Source organism: Chamaea fasciata, unplaced genomic scaffold (genome assembly GCF_029207755.1).
Source record: "Chamaea fasciata isolate MVZ Bird 193981 ecotype frontalis unplaced genomic scaffold, bChaFas1.0.hap1 SCAF_3, whole genome shotgun sequence".
Classification (NCBI taxonomy): Eukaryota; Metazoa; Chordata; class Aves; order Passeriformes; family Sylviidae; genus Chamaea; species Chamaea fasciata.
Genome location: NW_027094088.1, coordinates 11510804 through 11530215, shown reverse-complemented (window position 1 = coordinate 11530215; position 19412 = coordinate 11510804). Strand labels below are relative to the sequence as shown.

The 19412-nt window shown below is 44.7% G+C and overlaps 1 protein-coding gene across 1 annotated transcript in view; it reads left to right on the top strand.

Annotated features, from left to right (window-relative positions):
• CFAP61 (cilia and flagella associated protein 61) overlaps window positions 1-19412 on the top strand; it is a 97776-nt gene that overhangs the window by 35888 nt on the left and 42476 nt on the right. The window contains 2 exon segments of the mRNA XM_066178011.1: window positions 7177-7272; window positions 7274-7305. Of these exon segments, the coding sequence (XP_066034108.1) occupies window positions 7177-7272; window positions 7274-7305 (128 nt within the window).

The window sequence follows — 19412 nt, the reverse complement described above, 5'->3', positions numbered from 1 at the left end:
GCGATGCTGCCACTACATTTTGTTTGGAAGACTGAGTGTCACACCGTTGTGGGAGGCACCAGATGGCATCATTAACAGGAATGTTTACAACTTATGTGCATGTGTGAAATTAAAAGCAAGATGACCTATCTTTGTTTTGAAAGCGTCATGTCAGTGCTGTACAGGTGTTAATAACATTTGTGATAATCTGAAATAGGCACGTCTGCTTACAAACAGGTCAGACTTGGCTTAAAGGTTTTTCAAAGCTGTTTGTTAAGATTGACAATCCAGCTTGTAAGGAGGAAAGAGATATTTTTGCCACAGAAAGGTAATGTTTGCCATTATAAAATGGAGCTTTATGTCTGCTTTCACTGAAACATGATTCTCTGACTCCACAAATCAGTCTCCCATCATATCCTGGATTACTATTTATTACCTCATGTTCATTATTTTCAGTATGAAATGTTAAGATTTTTATTCTATTTCTTTCAAGCTTTCCACTTTATACCTCTCTTACATTTTTCAATGAGTTCAGTATATTTCAATTGTTGCCTCTGTTGCTCTGAGTCTGTAGTTAAGGTGCCTGTCCCTTCTCTTGTGCTGGCTCCACTCTGTTGCCAGTGAGTGTGTGTGTGGGCAGCTGCCTCTGCAGGCTAGCTCAGTCTGCCCAGAGACCAGTGTAAGCTGCCTCTTGGCTGCTGCTCCTGTGATCAGGCCAGGGGTTCCCATCATGCTCCTTTCCCCAGGGACTACCAGACATGCTTCTCTCTCGGGGGGATGTGGAGCTTATGGGGTCAGTCCTTGGCTAAAGCCCAAGTTTGTATTTGCTGCTCTCTTTCCTTCTGCCTTGAAGAATAAGCCATAGACAGATGACCTGGGAAGCAATGACTGCTGTCAGAGGACTAGAGCCAGCCATGTGCTTTTTACCCCCTTGCTAGCTTGAATGCTTTGATCGAGTTCCTGTGCCTTCCTGTCCTCTTTCTTCCCAGAAAAACGGGGAGAACTGAGCTCTCTGAAAGTGGCCCCATTCCTAGTTCATTTTTTTTGGCCTTTGAAGTAGAGCAGCAAGTAATTGTCAGGTCCTTACATGAGTGTGAACTGCCTGGCCCTCTCTGGGCTGGGGATCCAAATGTCAGTGTTCAAAGGGAAAAAGAGCAGCTTTTTACCATGGTAACAGTGGTTCTGCAAGGATATTAAATAGATGTGTCTGTGCTCTGCTCTCTTCTGCTCCTGATTGGAGTTAAGCAGGAAATCCCTAGTTTCGTATAGAGCCATGGGGACTGGCATACAGTTGTTTATGAATATAGAGGTGTCTTTTTCCAGAAGTTGAAGGTCAGTATTTACCCACACAAGCATAATAATGGTGTAATAATACTGACTTCATTCATAAAGGCCTTGAGGATCTGTGGATGAAAATATTCTGTAAAGGTGAGGTATTATCTGTCCAAGCCACAGTTCCAAAAGAAGGGTTCTTTGACGAAGACAAAACAATTAAGGCTGCACTCTTCATCACTGTTTCTTTTTCTGTTTTATTTTCCTTCTGTTTCTGGTGTTTCTATAAATCTGTCAATGCTTGGAAACAGGTTTTGAAAACATGTTTGCAGAGATTTCTAATGAGGCTTTTTGGAATGTAGCTCGTATTTAGAAAACAATTCCTAATGCAGGCTGAAAAAGCATGCATTTTCCAATCAGTTTTGTTCATATCACCTTGGTAAACACTGATGTTTCTTTTTATAACTTGTGGTTCAAATGGAGCTTGAAATTAAAATAGCTCTGTTTGCTGACCTCCTTGTTTGCCTGCCACTGTCGCTGAGCTCAGCACTACTCTTGTAACAGGTTTGTTAATTGCTTTCACTGCTTCTGATGGTTTTTGCAGTAACAGTTCAGATGGTGTGGATCCTCTAGAGCAGTAACTATCACTGGGGGTTTCTCGGTAACAAATCTTGGATTAAAACAACAGCACTGCAGGCAGATGTAGAATTCCACAAGCCAGGGCTGGGAGGGCCCCTCCAAGTAGTAGTGAGGGATCAGTGAAGATGCTAAGAACATAACAAATGAGGCTGCCCTGTGTTTGCCATGCAGTGCTCTGAGCAGCCCTTTGGAATGTGGACCATTGCAAGGTACTTGAACTGCAGCCAACATTTAAGTGCATTTAGCTGGGCAAAGCCCAAGTCCTCAGGGTCTGATAAAGTCAAGTCCAAATTTAATGGTCAGACTTTATGGCCTTAGAGGTCTTTTCCAAACTAAAGGATTCTGTGATGCTGCAAATTCTGCAGCATTAGGAGGCCTTTGCATGAGTAGTCCCAGGGAGGATTGCAGCAGCTCTGACACACCACTGAGTGTTACTGCAATAGACTTTCCAGTGCCCCGTTCAGAACATAGTGCTGTTTTCTTTTTGGTTTTGTTTTTTACATTTTTGGGTGTTCAATTTTCATGGTTTTGTTTATTAATATGAAGCTAATGTTTGCTATAAACCCTGACCTATTATAGAACAATTATTATATGCACATTAATATATGTAGAAAACCTACAGCTAGCCCAGTGTCCAATGTTTAAGAACAGAACTAAAAGAAGCCTCAAAATATTCTGGATGTGGGTTTGTACCATCAACATATAATAATCTAAAGTCATGGGTAAATGTACCACGAATGCATTCCCAAGGCATGTGCAAAGCAAACAGGAAAGCTGAACATGAAGCTGTATGTGGTTGGAAAGTGCAAATGAAATAATGTGTTTGCTGAAACCTAATCAGTATTTCATGATTCTTTTTCCATTGGTTGCATGGGGTAGATGGATGTGTGTAGCGGTTTGAAAGCAAAACAAACGAGAGGCTCTAAGTCAGAGATACAATTTAATAGGAAGAAAGGAAAGAAAGTAAAATAAAATAGATGCAATAATACAAAAGACCACTGGCAGAGTCAGAATACAACCTGAGCAGGGTGATGGAAGCAATCCAGATGAGGTGGTCTTCCTGAAGCAGTGATCTCGCAGAAAGGTCTGGTAGCTCTGGTTTGCTGGGAATCTAGTGAATAAGGGCTTCTTGTACTGTCCCAACCCCCAGACTGTATCCAGGTGGGAATGCTTGGTTCTTCCCTCTGGGCGGAGCATCTCACAATGGGATGATGAGTCATGCAGTGGGTCCTTGATGGCCCATTAAACAGAGATAGCTCCCAGAGGGGGTTATCTATGAGTCATGCAGCAAGGCATTTGATGGGCCATTAGCAGAAGATAGCCGGGGGGGGGGGGGGGGGGGCGCCGGGAAGAGCGCTGCTCCAATAATTGGATTCAACAGTCCATGAAGATGGTGATAGAATACTTTGTGCACATCCTACACTACAACCCAGGACAATGTGTGAATTCTGGATGCCATAGATTAATCCTGCTCTGGCCCATGTAGTGCTGTGAGATTGTGAGTGAAAGCCATGGTTCCATGCAGGGTGTGTGTTGTCAGTGTCTGGGGGCTGCATCAGCATTTTAATGAACTCCAGTTTGAAGGCTCCAAGTGATGGCGTCGGCTCTCCATGTGCAGGGATAGGCTGATTCCAAAGGGCGACTATGCCTGTGGCCACCCCTGCCGGCTCTGCTGTCCCTCTGCTCTCAGATGGGAACAGCACGAGGGGCAGGGGTGCCAGTACCCCAAATAATCATTTGATGATCAAAGAAAATCCTCCATTCTGGGCTACATATGCCTTTTCTACCAATGACAATTAATGCTTTTTACCTTGCATTAGTTAATGATTGCTGGTTTATTTAATAAATTGGATACAAAATAAACATGTTAGTTTGCTATTGGCCTATCAGTTATGATGTCTGATTACCCCTCTAGTGAACACAGGTAGCCATTTGTCCTGACATTTTATTAAAATAGGTGGTATTAGGGGACCAATCCACTTAAATCCTTACTCCCTGGGGCCGTTTAGTGGACTTAGCTGTAGAAAGGTGATTTCTGGAGCATGACAGCTGTTGGTACTGGGGCCATTGTGTGGGGAACAAAACGGGTTATATTCTGCTCATAGGCTGCCTTTGTGTCACTGATACAGAAGCCATTTCATAAATTAGACACAACTCTTCCCAGGGAAATTGTAGTCCTGCTTTCATTGCTGCAATGCATTAAAATAAACAACCAGCACAGCAGTAGAAGGAGATGTTTGAGCTTGGCATTGCCTTGAGGTCTGTTGGGTTTATGCTGTTTGCTGCTGGCATTCCTGCCTACTTTCATTGATTAGGTACATTAGAAGTAGTTTCTTTCCATGATTTCTACCATTTTATCACTTTATTAAGAGCTGCATTTCAACATAAATGTCACTTAATCATTTTTCCTCCAGAAGTAATTTCTTTTTCTAGGAAGTTGCAAGTCTGTGTGTGCAGCAAAACCCAGCCTGTCATAATTGCTTTCTGTCAAGCCCGAGAATGAGAATACTGAGGTGAGGGCACATAGTCCTCCACGCCCGGTTCTGGGACTGGGAGAGCTCCACATGTGTCAGCATTGGCAGAGGAACAACTCCTGTAGCTGGGACATAACCATGTAGTGTGTTATAAGAAACACAGTCAGACTTTGATTTTAAGTAGTGGGGGTTGTATGTAATACTTGGCCCTAGTTCTTCTCATTTTCTGAAATCTCTTCTAAAGATGTACACTTTCAGGGAAATACAAAGGGCTTTTTCAGTTTCTGAAATGTGGAAGTGTTACAGACACAGTCTGTATGATTTAATTTATTATTAAAACTCTTTTTGCTGGCAGATTCTTGTCTATGGAGTGTTCAACCATTTACAGAGCACTGGCTTTGAATGGGATTATGGAGGTTCTCTGCAGGGACTTCCTGATGTCCTGCATAACCCAGGTTTGGAGCAGTGTCATGGGTTTCGTAAAGAGCATATTATTCTATTCCATCTGGGTGGAGCAGAATTGCTTATCTTTGCCCAAATGGGTCAGTGTCACTTATCAGATGGTGGAGTACTACTTATCTCTCTTCATTGTTTCACTACTTCCATGGGAATGTTTTCTGCTAATGGACCATTAAGAGCTCATCAATGACATTACACATTACACTGCACTATTGTAAGCTGCCCCACACAGGAAGGAGGAGCCAAACCATCTTCACCTAGATAAAAAGGAGCCACAGTCCCACTAGGTATCCAGTTTTTCCACCGGATCCCTGGAGGAAGACCGGACCCATCTCACCATTACTGGACCCTTTTTCTTCAACGGGACCATCTCTACTCCAACAGAACCACATCTGCCACTCCAGGAGGGCTTACTTTGGACTGCTTCCAACGCCCTGATCAACAGGGTGTCAGGTTGTATTTCTGACTCTGTCAGGGTTTTCTAGGATTTCTTGTTTGTTTGTTTGCTTGCTTATTCTTCTGTACTACAACATCTGAATTTTTATATCCCTAGTAAAGAACTGCTACACCTTTTCCCAAAATCTTTGCCTGACAGCCTTTTAATTGCAAATTTATGATAATTTGGAAAAGGGGGGGAGGGGCTTACATTTTAAGGGAGACTCCAACCCTCCCTGGCAGATACCTGTCTATCTAAACCAAGACAAGCAGCAAGGTGGTTCTGTCCCTCGCCCAGGCCTGTGCCTGTGCTGGCTGCCACCCAGCTGACCTCTGTTAAGCAGCCACCCTGGGCTGGCATAGTTTTTGAAATATCTTCTGGGATTTTCTAAGGGCAGTCCAGCCCCTAAGATGAATCTGACTCACCACTGGATGTCATCATTGCTCTGTGGTGAACTGCTGCTCAAAGAACATTTGTCTGGCAGTAAAAAAAAAACGTTGCCTAACCAAAGGTGACTAATTTTGCCACATTCTGAATGACTTGCTGTGCAGTCATGCCTTTGGGCAGGGAATTGATCCATAATGCTTCCTTAAGGGACAGGACAGCACTCTAAATAGTTTCACAGCATGGTGAGGCTGTGCTGAAATCTCAGCTGTGGAGGTCCACCAGTGCAAAGACATGGCACAAAAGATCTCTTGGGGATCTCAATGTGCCATGTACTACTTATTGAGAAGGTCCATGTAATAACCACAGCTTTCAAAGAAAGTAATTACTCTTCATCTATTGAGTTACTCTGTCAGCTGATATATAGAGAATGTATTTCTACTGTACTTCCATAGGAGGAATTTAAAGGACTTAATTTTATTAGCGTTTAATAGTGTCTCCTATTTGTAGTAGAGGAAAACCTGTTAGAAGCCTTACATTGCTTCCTTTCTAAGTGCCACAGCAGGATTTTATAAGAGAAGTGTTTGACAAATAGCAAAAGTGGCTCCATTTTGTATTGGGCTTCCCAGTGCATTTATGAACCTGCAGTTACCCATTCTGTGAAATGGGAATGTAGGCAACCCAGAGCAGTAGGAAAAATGCAAAGTGTGTTGTACTGTGAGATGGAAAGTATTTCCTTGTCTTTCATCAGAAATTTGAAAGCTAAATATAGTCAGGGTGAAAAAAAAACCCATCAAATGCAGTATCTCGTCTCTTAGCTGCATATTTATTTTGAGAATCTCTGTTAGGTAGCAAGACCTAGAGACACATGGAAAAAAACCCACATGGAATTTATTCCCCTAGCCAGAATGTGCATGAAGTGGTGTGGAAGCTGAAATTAGTAACTACCAACATGACAGTAATATTTGTGACTGGAGTACTGCTCCCAGTGGTATTGAGGTACTCTTTTACTCATGTGGCAACCTGGCTTTCCAGGTAGCTGTTCTGTATTTAAGAAAAGAGAAGGATAATTTTGGAAAGAGAGTTTTCAATTAAACAAACAAAGCCACTCAAAATAGAAGATCCTAATTAATTTACAAGTAAAACCATTTCCATAAATAAACCAGCAAGAGTAAAAAGTGCTCTAGGAGGTTAAAAAATAGCCTTAGCAGAATGTAAATACAAGTTCTTGAGGTGTTTGATAAATGGCAGTGAGTGATAACAGAGACTGTGTTTCACCCTCTCCTGCAAGGATTCCAGAGCATCTTGCTCAGGAGAAGCCAGACCATTCAGCTCTTGTAATTTTTTGTGACCTATTAAACATGCACATATTCCATATATTTTAGTGCCACTTAACTGGGGCTGTGTGCAGAAAAATGGTATTAGTTGTGTCAGTGAGCCATAAGAAGTTTTGTGTGAATGTAAAGTGATGCATCACTGAGAGTTTAATGATTCTTTTAAATGCATTTCTATGTCTTACATGTTTTTTTACAGCTGAAATATTCTTTAAACCACACGAATCAAAAGCTGGTGCTGGAATCGAAAGTGTGTATCAACACTAGAATTGTGGTGGTTGGTGCATCTGATGTTTGGAATCTCTTTTCTGGAAACGCTGATTTTTTGGTAAGTTTTAAATTTCCTTTGCTGAAAAGGATGTGTTCCATTTTGTATGAAGGGGGTTGTTTCTTGCATTTAAAGCATTCCTTGAGTCTGTCTCAGTGTACTGGGTGTTAAATGTCTGAGCACTTGCAAATGGAAGGATGGGTACTGGTATCCTGGATGCCTTGGGACTCACAGGATTCCAAGCAACTCCCAGTTTCATGTGGATCCTTAAGGTGAAGGCATGCTGAAAGTGAGAATTGAAAACACCTACAGTTGCTTTGCCCATTGTTCTTAGACCACAATCTCGTGGTGGGAGGTGGAGTCAATGGCCCTTGGCATGTGCTCCCAAGCAGTATTGGCCTTTTAAAGCCAGTCGACCCTGGTGGGATCCCAAACCTATCTGAATCCCCTCTTCCTTAAGTCTAAGGCAGGGAAACCTGTGGATGAGTTGTGCCGTTAACAGCCTTCCCAACATGTGGACAGGGTGCTGTCTCTGATGTTTCACTGTTCTACTCCCCAGGGGTTTACTGGGCAGTCAGACTGTGAGAATGGAGTTCCTTTGATGCAACATTTAATCACACATCCTAGAAATGTCATGAAAGACTTGCAGAAATGAATATAAAATTCAAAATCTGAACATGATTCTTACAGCAAGATGCAACAAGAACTGAGAGAGTCTGGTGCTTTTATGGGGGGCGGAGAATGGAAAATTCCACTTTTTTTTTCTTTTCTCAGTTAAGCCGGGAGTTTGTATTTCTACAACAACCATTGATAACTTCACAAATTATATTTTCAATACATTAAGAGTGGAGTAAGTTGAAGTGTTTTTTAGATGTTGTATTGCTGGACCAGTGCAGAAGAATATTTCTGCTTCATGCCCTTTTTTAGTTCTTGACTTCCTGTAAAGCATCCCATCTCAGGGTAAATAGTTTCCTCTCATCCTCCTGTTCTCAGCACCTTTTAAGGCTTTTAGTTCACCCCAAATTCAGTTAAACCTGTCCTCTAGAGCTTCTAACCCATTGCTCACCCTGTGCCGTTTGTTGCTACCATTTCATTTTAAAGCACTGTGGGGAAGCCAAAGTGTGTTTGTGCTCCAAGTGTGCCAGCTGAGTCTGCCTGTAGTGAACAGGCCTTTGCCCTTGGAGCTCCCTTGTCTTGGCATCCGGCCTCAGACATGTCGTGCTTCTTGGAGAACTACAGAGCCAGCAGGCAGCACTTAGTGCAGTGTCACAGAATTTATATTAATGGAGGTATAAATTTGGGAAAAATTCATTTTTAATTTTCATATCAGCAGCAAATAGCCTCCTGATCAATGTGAAGGCCTTTTAAAACAATTTAGTTTAATTTACTCATAATTTTCTTCTATTCTCTTTAAAGGTTACATGCACTAAAAATAGCTGGATTGAATAAATTTGTGAGCCCCAATCCTTAAAAAGAGGGAGTAGTTTTCTCATCATTATTCTTTGTATTTAATTATTTTATATTACCAGTCACCATGGAAACACACAAATGTAATTCACTTACCGATGTGGCAATTATTAGAACTCTATCTTGCAAGTGTTTACAACTTCTTTGAGACTGAAGAAATACATTTTTCATTAGGCAGAGAAATGACCCTGTGAATGAGCTCTTCTGCCCCGTGGCAGGACGCCTCCTGCTGTGCTGTAGGCAGCACATCCTGGGGCCCAGTGCTCCTGAAGCAGTGCCACAGAGCAGCCATGGTACCACTGCTCAGCCGCCCAAACCCCGAAGGATTCGGGTGAGCAGTATGTGCAGGTATGTTTTCAGGTGTAGAGCTGCTTTTCTTGAGGATGCACAGGGATTTTGCTTTTTACCGGGGGGCCAGGTGACCAGTGGAGGCAACAGGCTGCAGTAGCAGGGGCAGAGTCTGGTGCCTGGCCAGCTGTTGGTGTGACAGTGGCTCTGAGGGAGCAAGTGTGACTGTAGGTGGGTTCTTATTTGGTTGGTTGGTTTTGGGTTTTTTTCTTCATTCCTATGCTAGTTGCAAAGGGATGGGCAGGGCAGCAGGGTTAGACCAGAAGTACACAGGATTACAAACCCCAGTGTTTCCACTTTATCCCAGGGGCTGGTTCCTGGAGCAGAATGCAAACACAAGCAGCAGGGATGGAAGCTTGGCTTAAGGATTGCGGTGCTTGCTCCCAGCAGTGTCTTGTCACTGGTTCCAGTGCACTGGTTCCACTGGCTTTTATCCACCTCGTTGCATATAGCTGTGGAAATCACTATTGTCTTCGATTATAGGGAAAACTGTTTTTAATCCATGGTTTTGTGTAGTGGTTTGAAAGCAAAACAAATGAGAGGCTCCAAGTTAGAGATACAGTTCAATAGGAAGAAAGGAAAGAAAGTAAAATAAAATAGATGCAATAATACAGAAGACCACTGACAGAGTCAGAATACAACCTGAGCAGATTGATGGAAGCAGTCCAGATGAGGTGGTCTTCCTGAAGCACTGAGCCTGTAGAAAGGTCTGGTAGCTCTGGTCCTCTGGGAATCCAGTGGGTAAGGGCCCCCTGTCCTGTCCCATACCCCAGATTATATCCAGGTGAGAATGCTTGGTTCTTCCCTCTGGGCGGAGCATCTCACAATGGGATGATGGGTAATGCAGGGGGTCCTTGATGGCCCATTAAACAGAGATAGCTCCTGGAGGGAGTTATCTGTGAGTCATGCAGCAAGGCATCTGATGGGCCATTAGCAGAAGATAATAGTCCAGAGGGAGGGTGTTTGGGAAAACACTGCCCCACCTGGATTCAGCAGTCCATGAAGATGGTGATAGAATACTTTGTGCACATCCCATACTACAACCCAGGATATAATCCACCCCTTATTCTATTACCATCTACATCATACCCAAATTAACACATTCTTACAGAGATTTACATATATACGTACAGAATGAAACCTTACACACTGTTCTCACTAAAAATTAGGTCTCCCTGTGTGACACAACAGGTTTCCCCGTCTTTCTGCATTACCCACCAAGTGTAACCAGGTCCTTGAGCAAAGACAATCTCACGGATGGGTCTGCCTTTGCCTGAGGTGGGATTAATCCAAACAGTCTTTCCTAAAATGCCCTTCATGTGTACCAGAGGGACTTTGTCTCCATTCACTGTGTCTAAGGGTTCAGACTGGGCAGGACCAGCTCGATTGATGGATCCTCGAGTGTTGACCATCCAGGTGGCTTTGACTAAGTTTATTTCCCAATTCTTGAAGGTCCCTCCACCAAGCGCCTTAAGGGTAGTTTTAAGCAGTCCATTGCAGCGTTCCACTTTCCCGGCAGCTGGTGTGTGATAAGGGATATGGTATATCCATTCGATTCCGTGTTCTCTGGCCCAAGTGCTTATGAGGCCATTCTTGAAACGAGTCCCGTTGTCTGACTCAATTCTCTCAGGGGTGCCATGTCTCCACAGGACTTGCTTTTCCAGGCCCAAGATGGTGTTCCGGGCAGTAGCATGAGGCACCGGGTAGGTCTCCAGCCATCCAGTGGTTGCTTCCACCATGGTGAACACGTAGTGCTTGCCTTGGCAGGTTTGGGGAATTGTGATGTAGTCAGTTTGCCAGGCTTCCCCATACCTATACTTTGACCATTGTCCACCATACCACAGAGGCTTCACCCGCTTGGCCTGTTTGATCGCAGCACAGATCTCGCAGTCATGGATAGCCTGGGAGATGCTGTCCATAGTAATGTCCACCCCTCGGTCACGAGACCATCGATATGTTGCATCTCTCCCTTGATGACCAGAGGCATCATGAGCCCAACGAGCTAGGAATAATTCTCCTTTGTGCTGCCAGTCTAGATCAACCTGTAATACTTTCACCTTGGCAGCTTGATCCACCTGCTCGTTGTTATGATGTTCCTCATTAGCCCGACTCTTGGATACGTGCGCATCCACGTGTCGAACCTTCACGGCCAGCCTTTCTATTTGGGTGGCGATGTCCTGCCAAATCTCAGCGGCCCAGATGGGTTTCCCTCTGCGCTGCCAGTTGGCCTTTCTCCGGCGGTCCAGCCATCCCCACAGAGCATTAGCTACCATCCACGAGTCGATGTAGAGGTAGAGCCTCGGCCACTTCTCTCTTTCAGCAATATCCAAAGCCAGGTGGATGGCTTTAAGCTCTGCGACCTGACTCCATCCACCTTCTCCCTCGGTAGCTTGTGCAACTCGTCGTGTGGGGCTCCATACAGCAGCTTTCCATTTCCGGTTAGCACCTACAATTCGGCAGGAGCCATCAGTGTAAAGGGCATATCATCTTTCACTCTCTGGTGGCTTATTGTATGGTGGGGCTTCCTTGGCCCGTGTCACTTGTTCATCCTCTTCTTCAGAGGATAGCCCAAAGGTCTGACCTTCAGGCCAGTTTGTTATAATTTCCAGAATCCCAGGGCGATTCAGGTTTCCAATACAGGCGCGCTGTGTGATCAGGGCGATCCATTTGCTCCACGTGGTATCGGTGGCATGATGTGTGGTAGGAACCTTTCCCTTGAACATCCACCCCAGCACTGGTAGTCAGGGTGCCAGAAGCAGCTGTGCTTCAGTACCAGTCACCTCTGAGGTGGCTTGGACTCCTTCATAGGCAGCTAAGATTTCTTTCTCTGTGGGAGTGTAGTGTGCTTCGGATCCTCTGTAGCTTCGGCTCCAGAATCCCAGTGGTCGTCTCCGAGTCTCACCCGGCACCTTCTGCCAAAGGCTCCATGACAGACCATGGCTCCCGGCTGCAGAGTAAAGCACTTTCTTCACCTCTGATCCCATCCTGACTGGGCCAAGGGCTACCGCATGAGCGGTTTCCTGCTTGATCTGGGCAAAAGCTTGCTGCTGTTCTGGGCCCCAGTGGAAATCGTTCTTCTTGCGGGTAACCAGGTAGAGAGGGCTCACGATTTGGCTATACTCGGGAATGTGCATCCTCCAGAAGCCTATGGCACCTAGGAAAGCTTGTGTTTCCTTCTTGTTGGTCAGTGGAGACATTGCAGTGATCTTATTGATGACCTCGGTGGGAATCTGACGCCGTCCATCTTGCCACTTCACTCCCAGGAACTGGATCTCTCGAGCAGGTCCCTTGACTTTGCTCCTCTTGATGGTGAAGCCGGCCTTCAGGAGAATCTGAATGATCTTCTCTCCCTTCTTAAAGACTTCTGTTGCTGTGTTTCCCCACACGATAATGTCGTCAATGTATTACAGATGTTCTGGAGCCTCACCGTTCTCCAGTGCAGCCTGGATCAGTCCATGGCAGATGGTGGGACTGTGCTTCCACCCCTGGGGCAGTCGGTTCCAGGTGTACTGCACGCCCCTCCAGGTGAAAGCGAACTGAGGCCTGCACTCTGCTGCCAAAGGAATGGGGAAGAATGCATTGGCAATATCGATGGTCGCATACCACTTTGCTGCCTTGGACTCCAGCTCGTACTGAAGCTCCAACATGTCTGGCATGGCAGCGCTCAGTGGTGGCATGACTTCATTCAGACTACGGTAATCCACTGTCAGTCTCCATTCTCCACTGGACTTACGCAGGGGCCATATAGGGCTGTTGAAAGGTGAATGAGCCTTCCTGACCACACCTTGGCTCTCCAGTTTATGAATCATCTCACGTATGGGAGTCACAGAGTCTCTGTCAGTCCGGTATTGCCGACGGTGAACTGTTGCTGTGGTGGTTGGTACCTTTTGTTCTTCGACTCTCAGCAGTCCCACAGCAGAGGGGTCATCTGAAAGACCAGGCAAGGTATTCAGCTCTCTGGTGTCTTCTTTCTTCACTGCAGCTATCCCAAAAGCCCAGCGATACCCTTTTGGGTCTTTGAAATACCCATTCCTGAGATAGTCTATGCTGAGGATGCATGGGGCCTCTGGGCCAGTCGCGATGGGATGTTTTTGCCACCCCTTCCCAGTTAAACTCACTTCAGCCTCTAATACAGTCAGTTGCTGGGAGCCTCCTGTCACCCCAGAAATAGAAATGGATTCTGTTCCTACATACCTTGATGGCATCATGGTACATTGGGCCCCAGTGTCAACCAATGCCATATATTTTTTTGGGTCAGATGCTCCCGGCCATCAGATCCACACAGTCCAGTAGATCCAATTGTCCCTTTCTTCTACCTGGCTAGAGGCAGGGCCCCCCTATTCCTGGTCGTTGCATACATTGCTCTCTTCCTGTAAATATGTTTCTGAGGTTCCTTCAAGAGGATCAGTCATATCATCATTCCTGTACCATCTGGAGTTCCATGCACAAGACACTGGAGCAACATTGATTCTAGATGGGGTCTTTGTGGTAGGTGTTTCTCTTTTCAGTTCACATACCCGGGCTGCTAAGGAGGAGGTGGGTTTTCCATCCCACTTCCTCATGTCTTCTCCATGCTCCCGAAGAAAAGACCAGAGGTTACCTCGTGGTGTGTATCCTTTCTCCCTGGCTGGGGGACGCCTGCTCCTAATGGCAGACTCTCATCGGCTCTGGTGAGATATGGTAAATTTCTTCCTTAAATTCTTTTTTCAGTTTCTGATGGCCTTCTTCAATCAAGCTCCGGACTTGCTCAGCCAGTCTTGTTTCCACAGACGAGACATGGGTACGAACTGGAGCAGTGACAGTGTCCTCGTAAATTCTTAGTTTATTAGCCAAGACACCTACCCTGTCCTCACCTTCCCTCCATTGCAGTGTTGCCAGGTAATGTGAGTACATCTCTGGTCCAAGCTGTGCAAATCTCAACCACATCCGTGATGTGCACTGGACACCATCTGGGTTTTAAGGAAATCTCTCGTCTTCTGAAAAAATGATCTCAAACACAGCCAATTCCCTCAGGCATCAGATACCTTGTTCTATTGTGCCCCATTTTCCTTGGTGCACTTGGGGGTCTTCTTTACAAAGGTATCTATCCTTCACACTTGTTAGCCGTCGCTGACAGAGGCTGAGAGGTTCTTGGATTTTTCTGATCTCTTGGTCAATGACCACATTTTGGGACAGCGATCCCAGTTTCCTGGCCTCACTTCCATTCAGAATGGTGTCATTGGCTGCAGCGTCCCAGATGCGGAGCAGCCAGGTCAGGATGGACTCGTTGGTCTGGCGGGTGAATTCCCTTTGCAGGTCACACAGCTCACCCTGAGATAGAGAGCGAGTGGTGATTTCTGGCTCTGTCTCTTCTGCTGGGTCAGAAGATCCTGCTGCACTCTCTTCAGTCATTGTGCGGACTGATTTGGTCCTTGATTTCTTCTTCTGAAGGGGGGCAACTGCTAGTGGTTTAGGCTGTTCTGGTTCGGTGACAGTTTGTGTGGAGATGCTGATGGCACCTTTGGTCTCTTTCTCCTCAATGACAGTCTGCATAGATGTGGACACTGTTGCCTCACTTTTGGCTTCTTTTTCCTCTGTGAAGGTCTGTGTAGATGAGGACACTGTTGCCTTGCCTTTGGTTCCTTTCTCCTCTATGACAGTCTGTGTAGACACTGATGTCGTTGCTTTGCTTCTTTTTCCTTCTTCCTCTTCCTTGAGAACACGCTGTATCACACTAGGTAGTGTATTGATTCTAAGCATGGTGTGGGCTGTGCAGAGAAGACAAAGCAGGACTAACAACAACATCATGCTGTCCTTGGCATCCAGAGGGTACTCCATATTTTCAAAAACTGCTATGTCATGCCTGAAAAGCTGGAAAAAATCATTCTTTACCCCCCCCCCCCCAGGGGCTGGGTGAGATTGTTGAGGCCCCAGATGTAGCATCTTAGACCAGAACAAAAAAACAAAACTGGGCATGTATTCTGAATGATGTTCATGACCTCGGAGTTTATCAAGCAATGGACACAATAGACCAATAAAGCAATTTTAGTGCCATACCCTGGTCTACGCAGGAACATTAAGACCGGCAGAAAGTGCCCCAGGTGCGGAAAAATATAGAGAGATAGGTAAAAGACACATGTAAGCATGTTGAGCATCATAGCAAACAGGTATCTTCTTCAATACAAAATTGTAATTCTGACTTTTCTCAGTGCCTCCTGCCCTACATTGGGCACCAAAAAAATGTAGTGGTTTGAAAGCAAAACAAATGAGAGGCTCCAAGTCAGAGGTACAATTTAATAGGAAGAAAGGAAAGAAAGTAAAATAAAATAGATGCAGTAATACAAAAGACCACTGACAGAGTCAGAATACAACCTGAGCAGAGTGATGGAAGCAGTCCAGATGAGGTGGTCTTCCTGAAGCACTGAGCCTGTAGAAAGGTCTGGTAGCTCTGGTCCTCTGGGAATCCAGTGGGTAAGGGCCCCCTGCCCTGTCCCATACCCCAGATTATATCCAGGCTGGAATGCTTGGTTCTTCCCTCTGGGCGGAGCATCTCACAATGGGATGATGGGTAATGCAGGGGGTCCTAGATGGCCCATTAAACAGAGATAGCTCCTGGAGGGAATTATCTATGAGTCATGGGCAAGGCATCTGATGGGCCATTAACAGAACATAATGGCCCAGAGGGAAGGTGTCTGGGAAAACACTGCCCCACCTGGATTCAACAGTCCATGAAGATGGTGATAGAATACTTTGTGCACATCCCATACTACAACCCAGGACATTTTGAAAACCTGCTTAATCCAAACCCTGATGTAAACTCTCTGAGGATGTTGGAATATACATGACATGCTACATAAAATAACCATAAATGAATGATGCCTAAAATCACAATATTTCACATGAAATAGTTATGAAATGTTTCCTTCTTTCTGTGTTGCAGTAAAATAATTATTGCATTTAGGAACCAGGTGGATTAAAGAACATTTTTGTCAAAGGCCTGAATTTTTTTCTCAAAGTAGAATTGGAATCCAGCACAGTAAAGCCTGAGTTTTTTGCTTCAGGACAGTGTCTCCTACTGGGAGCTCAGGGTACCCAGAATCAGCTCCAAGGTGGCAGGTTTTGAACAGAGTTCCTTTATCTGGCAGCATGGGGGTACACAATATCCTGCACATCTGCCCTGTTTGGCTGTAGTTAACATAATGCTTGCTGGTTAATTAGGTTTCTTATCTTTGCATTTGTCTGGGAACATCTGAAGCCTTCCATGTTGCCTGTCACTAATTAGTTGACTAATTAAATAGTGCTTACTTGCTGATCACAGAGCTAACATGCAATGAATGGGTTAGTGATGCCCATTGTTTTGTCCTGTCTTTGCCACATGAGCTGACACACATGTGCTTACCTCTGCCTTCTCTTCAGAGCAAGTCAAGCCCAGGCCATGTGCTCAGTGTCACCGGACGCACATCCCTCAGACATTGTTGCCTTCCATTGCTTCTGGTGAGCAGAGCTCAAGTTGTGGCAGAGATAAATCAGATGGATCAGAGCTGGCCTTGTCGTGCAGTCAGCCTCACAATGAACACTGGCAGTGACTGATATCAGGCATAAACAGGGGAGAAGATGTAGGTCAGGATCAGCTTTCCTAACAGCCTCTGCCAGAAAATAAGACTCAATTAGCATCAATATGGGCTTATTTTATAGTTTTACAGTCTTGCTTTTGAGACTGTCTGCAGTTTTAAATAAGATTATTTCAACTTGAAATTCTTGCCTTTTAAACATATGCATGCAACACACTTCTCTGAGTCCCAGCTTTTCTTTCACACTTGAAATTTGTCAGCATTTGTATATTTTCTCTTGTTACTATTTATAGTTTAATACTCCTAACTTCTTTGTGAGTGTTAAAGCTGTTCTTTAAAATAGTAGTTTTCTCATAAAAAGCCTGCTCAAAATTGGAATGAGTCACAAGGGTTTTTATTGAATGCTGGGCTGTATCTGTCATCCTGTCCTGGTGACTCAGCAGGACATCCACAGCTCTGAGCCTGGTAATCTGGTACCTCTGATCAATGCAGTTCAGAGGAAATATAGCAGTGTTCGAAGTGCAAGCACTTCACTGAGGTTCTCCAGCTCTCTGCTAAAGCCATAGAAGAGATGTCACCACTTTCTCTTCTTTTCATATTTAGATTGGTTTGAAGTTTATTCCCAGAGCTGTAGAGGAGGTGAAGTGCTGAGCCCTCCAGAGCAGTCTCCAGGCTGCCTGAGGATTGGCTTAGAAGCAAAGCAGACTGTGCAGGCTGCTGCAGTGGAGAAAAAATGACTTGTCTAGATAAACTGTGATCCTTCCCACTAGTGATTAGCCTTGATTTGATTCCTCTTTGTGTGTGTGTATTCTGAGGGCCAGAGTGATGGTGCTGACACATGGAGGTCACTAACTGAAGGATGGCTGTTTGGGATCAGGAGTTTTAGCCCAGCTAACTTCTCTCCCAGCTGTGTCCTGGGCTGCCAGCCTTTTGTCATGAGGACCTGGCACTGGGGGGGGTGCCTCAGAATGTGCAGCTTTGATGAGTTTTGTGTTCTCTTAGTGGCAGGAGCAGCACATCTGGTTAAGCCTTCCATGTTTAGGGACAGGCATCTGCTTGGTGGAATCAAACATTTTGAGGGTGCTCACTATGAAGGCAGCATTGCCAGATTTGCACCAGGCCACATCTTAGAGTCGGAACACTTATCTCCTCTGCAACAGTTTGGAAAATTTGAGTCTAGCATACAGCCATAAAAACTCCACCACCTTAGTTTTAAACACAGGTAATTGGTCAATAATATTTAAAATGTCCTATTAGCAAACTGGAATTTGCACTGTGTGTTACTGAAGCACTCACAGAGCAGCAGGCAAAGTGGTGAAGTTTCTACCACACTTCAGTTTTACTGTCCAATTTATGGTACCTTTATTTGTGGAAAATGGTGTTGATGTCTCTCAGCTGTGGTTTGGAATCTGCAAGGTGATTAAACAGCAAGAGACTGTAACTACCAGGGCCATCATCAGATTTCTCTCATTTTCTGTCTAGAAAAATAATTGCCATTTTTGAAGAAAATTAAATGCTGGAACACTTGTGGAATGGAAATTAGAATTTGGAAGGAAGTGCTCTCACTGAAGCAGTGGCTCGATGGTGCTTTCATTAAGTCAGACTCAAAGCTAACTTAGATTTGGGATGGCAGGGCTGCTCTTGGGAATGCTGTAGCTGTGGAAGGATATGGATGGGTCTGATTTAGCTGCTTGTTTTGAGTGGGTAAGGAAAAGACCTTTTTAGATTTTCCTGCCCTGTTACAGAACAATTCATATTGTAGGAACTTTGGCATTTTAGTAAACTAGATTGTGAAAATGCCACATATCTTCAGTGGATGCTCTAGTTTTTGTAAGCAAAAGTGGAAGTGAGAGGTAACTGGAAGGGGCACAAGCAGTGACAGCCACAGGAGGGGGCTGAGGTGTTTCAGAGTAATGAGTTACAAGGTGGATGGGAGTTCAGAAGAAGAAACTGGGAACAGACATGTTTGGTAATGTTCAGCGAGAAATCAAGATTTTAGACTGATGTAAAGCCACCTAAAAAACTAGGAATTAGTAAAGGAATTGGAAGGCAACAGAGTCAGAGTTGCTGGTGTGTTTAGTTACATTGTCTAGGAAAAGGATCAGCACAGAGGACGACAAGAGACAAGCAATGTAGTCACAGTAAAATAATCACAAAGAAGGAAATCTAGGACTGATCACTTGAAGGGGGAAGAGTGAGAGGAGTAGTTCATATAACCTAGCAGAAGAATCCAAATTTAACTGGAGAGCAGCAGCTCCTGAGATAGGATTGCCCTGGGTTTGGCTGGGATAGAGTTAATTTTCTTTCTAGTAGCTGTGTTTAGATTGCATATGAGAATAATGTTGATAACTCACTGATATAATTGTTACTGAGTAGAGAACCATCAAGGTCCAGCTATGGTGAGAGATCCAGCTACCAGTGGTGAAGAGAGAAGCACTCCCAGCATCCTTGAAGGGTGTTAGTCAAAGGGTGAAGGAAGTGTCCTTTAGCTCTTTAATGGATTCTTGCTAAGATGTCAAAAATGGTAACAGTGGTAGCTTTCATGGCCTGGGCTTAGAGCTTGCTCTTCTTAGGATGACAGCATCTGATAAAATTACCAATAAACCTGGCAGGAAGTTTCTGAAAAAAAAAAAAATTACTAAGCACTGTTTCATCAAAATAAAAGTTTTTGAAGGGACCCTATTGTTTTAAACCAGGAGGAAGCAGCTGGAGCATGATGAAATATTTTGCTGAGAGAGGGAGAGTGGTCATGGGCCAGGTTGTGTGGAAAACCCATCCTTGACACTTGTATTGACAAGTATC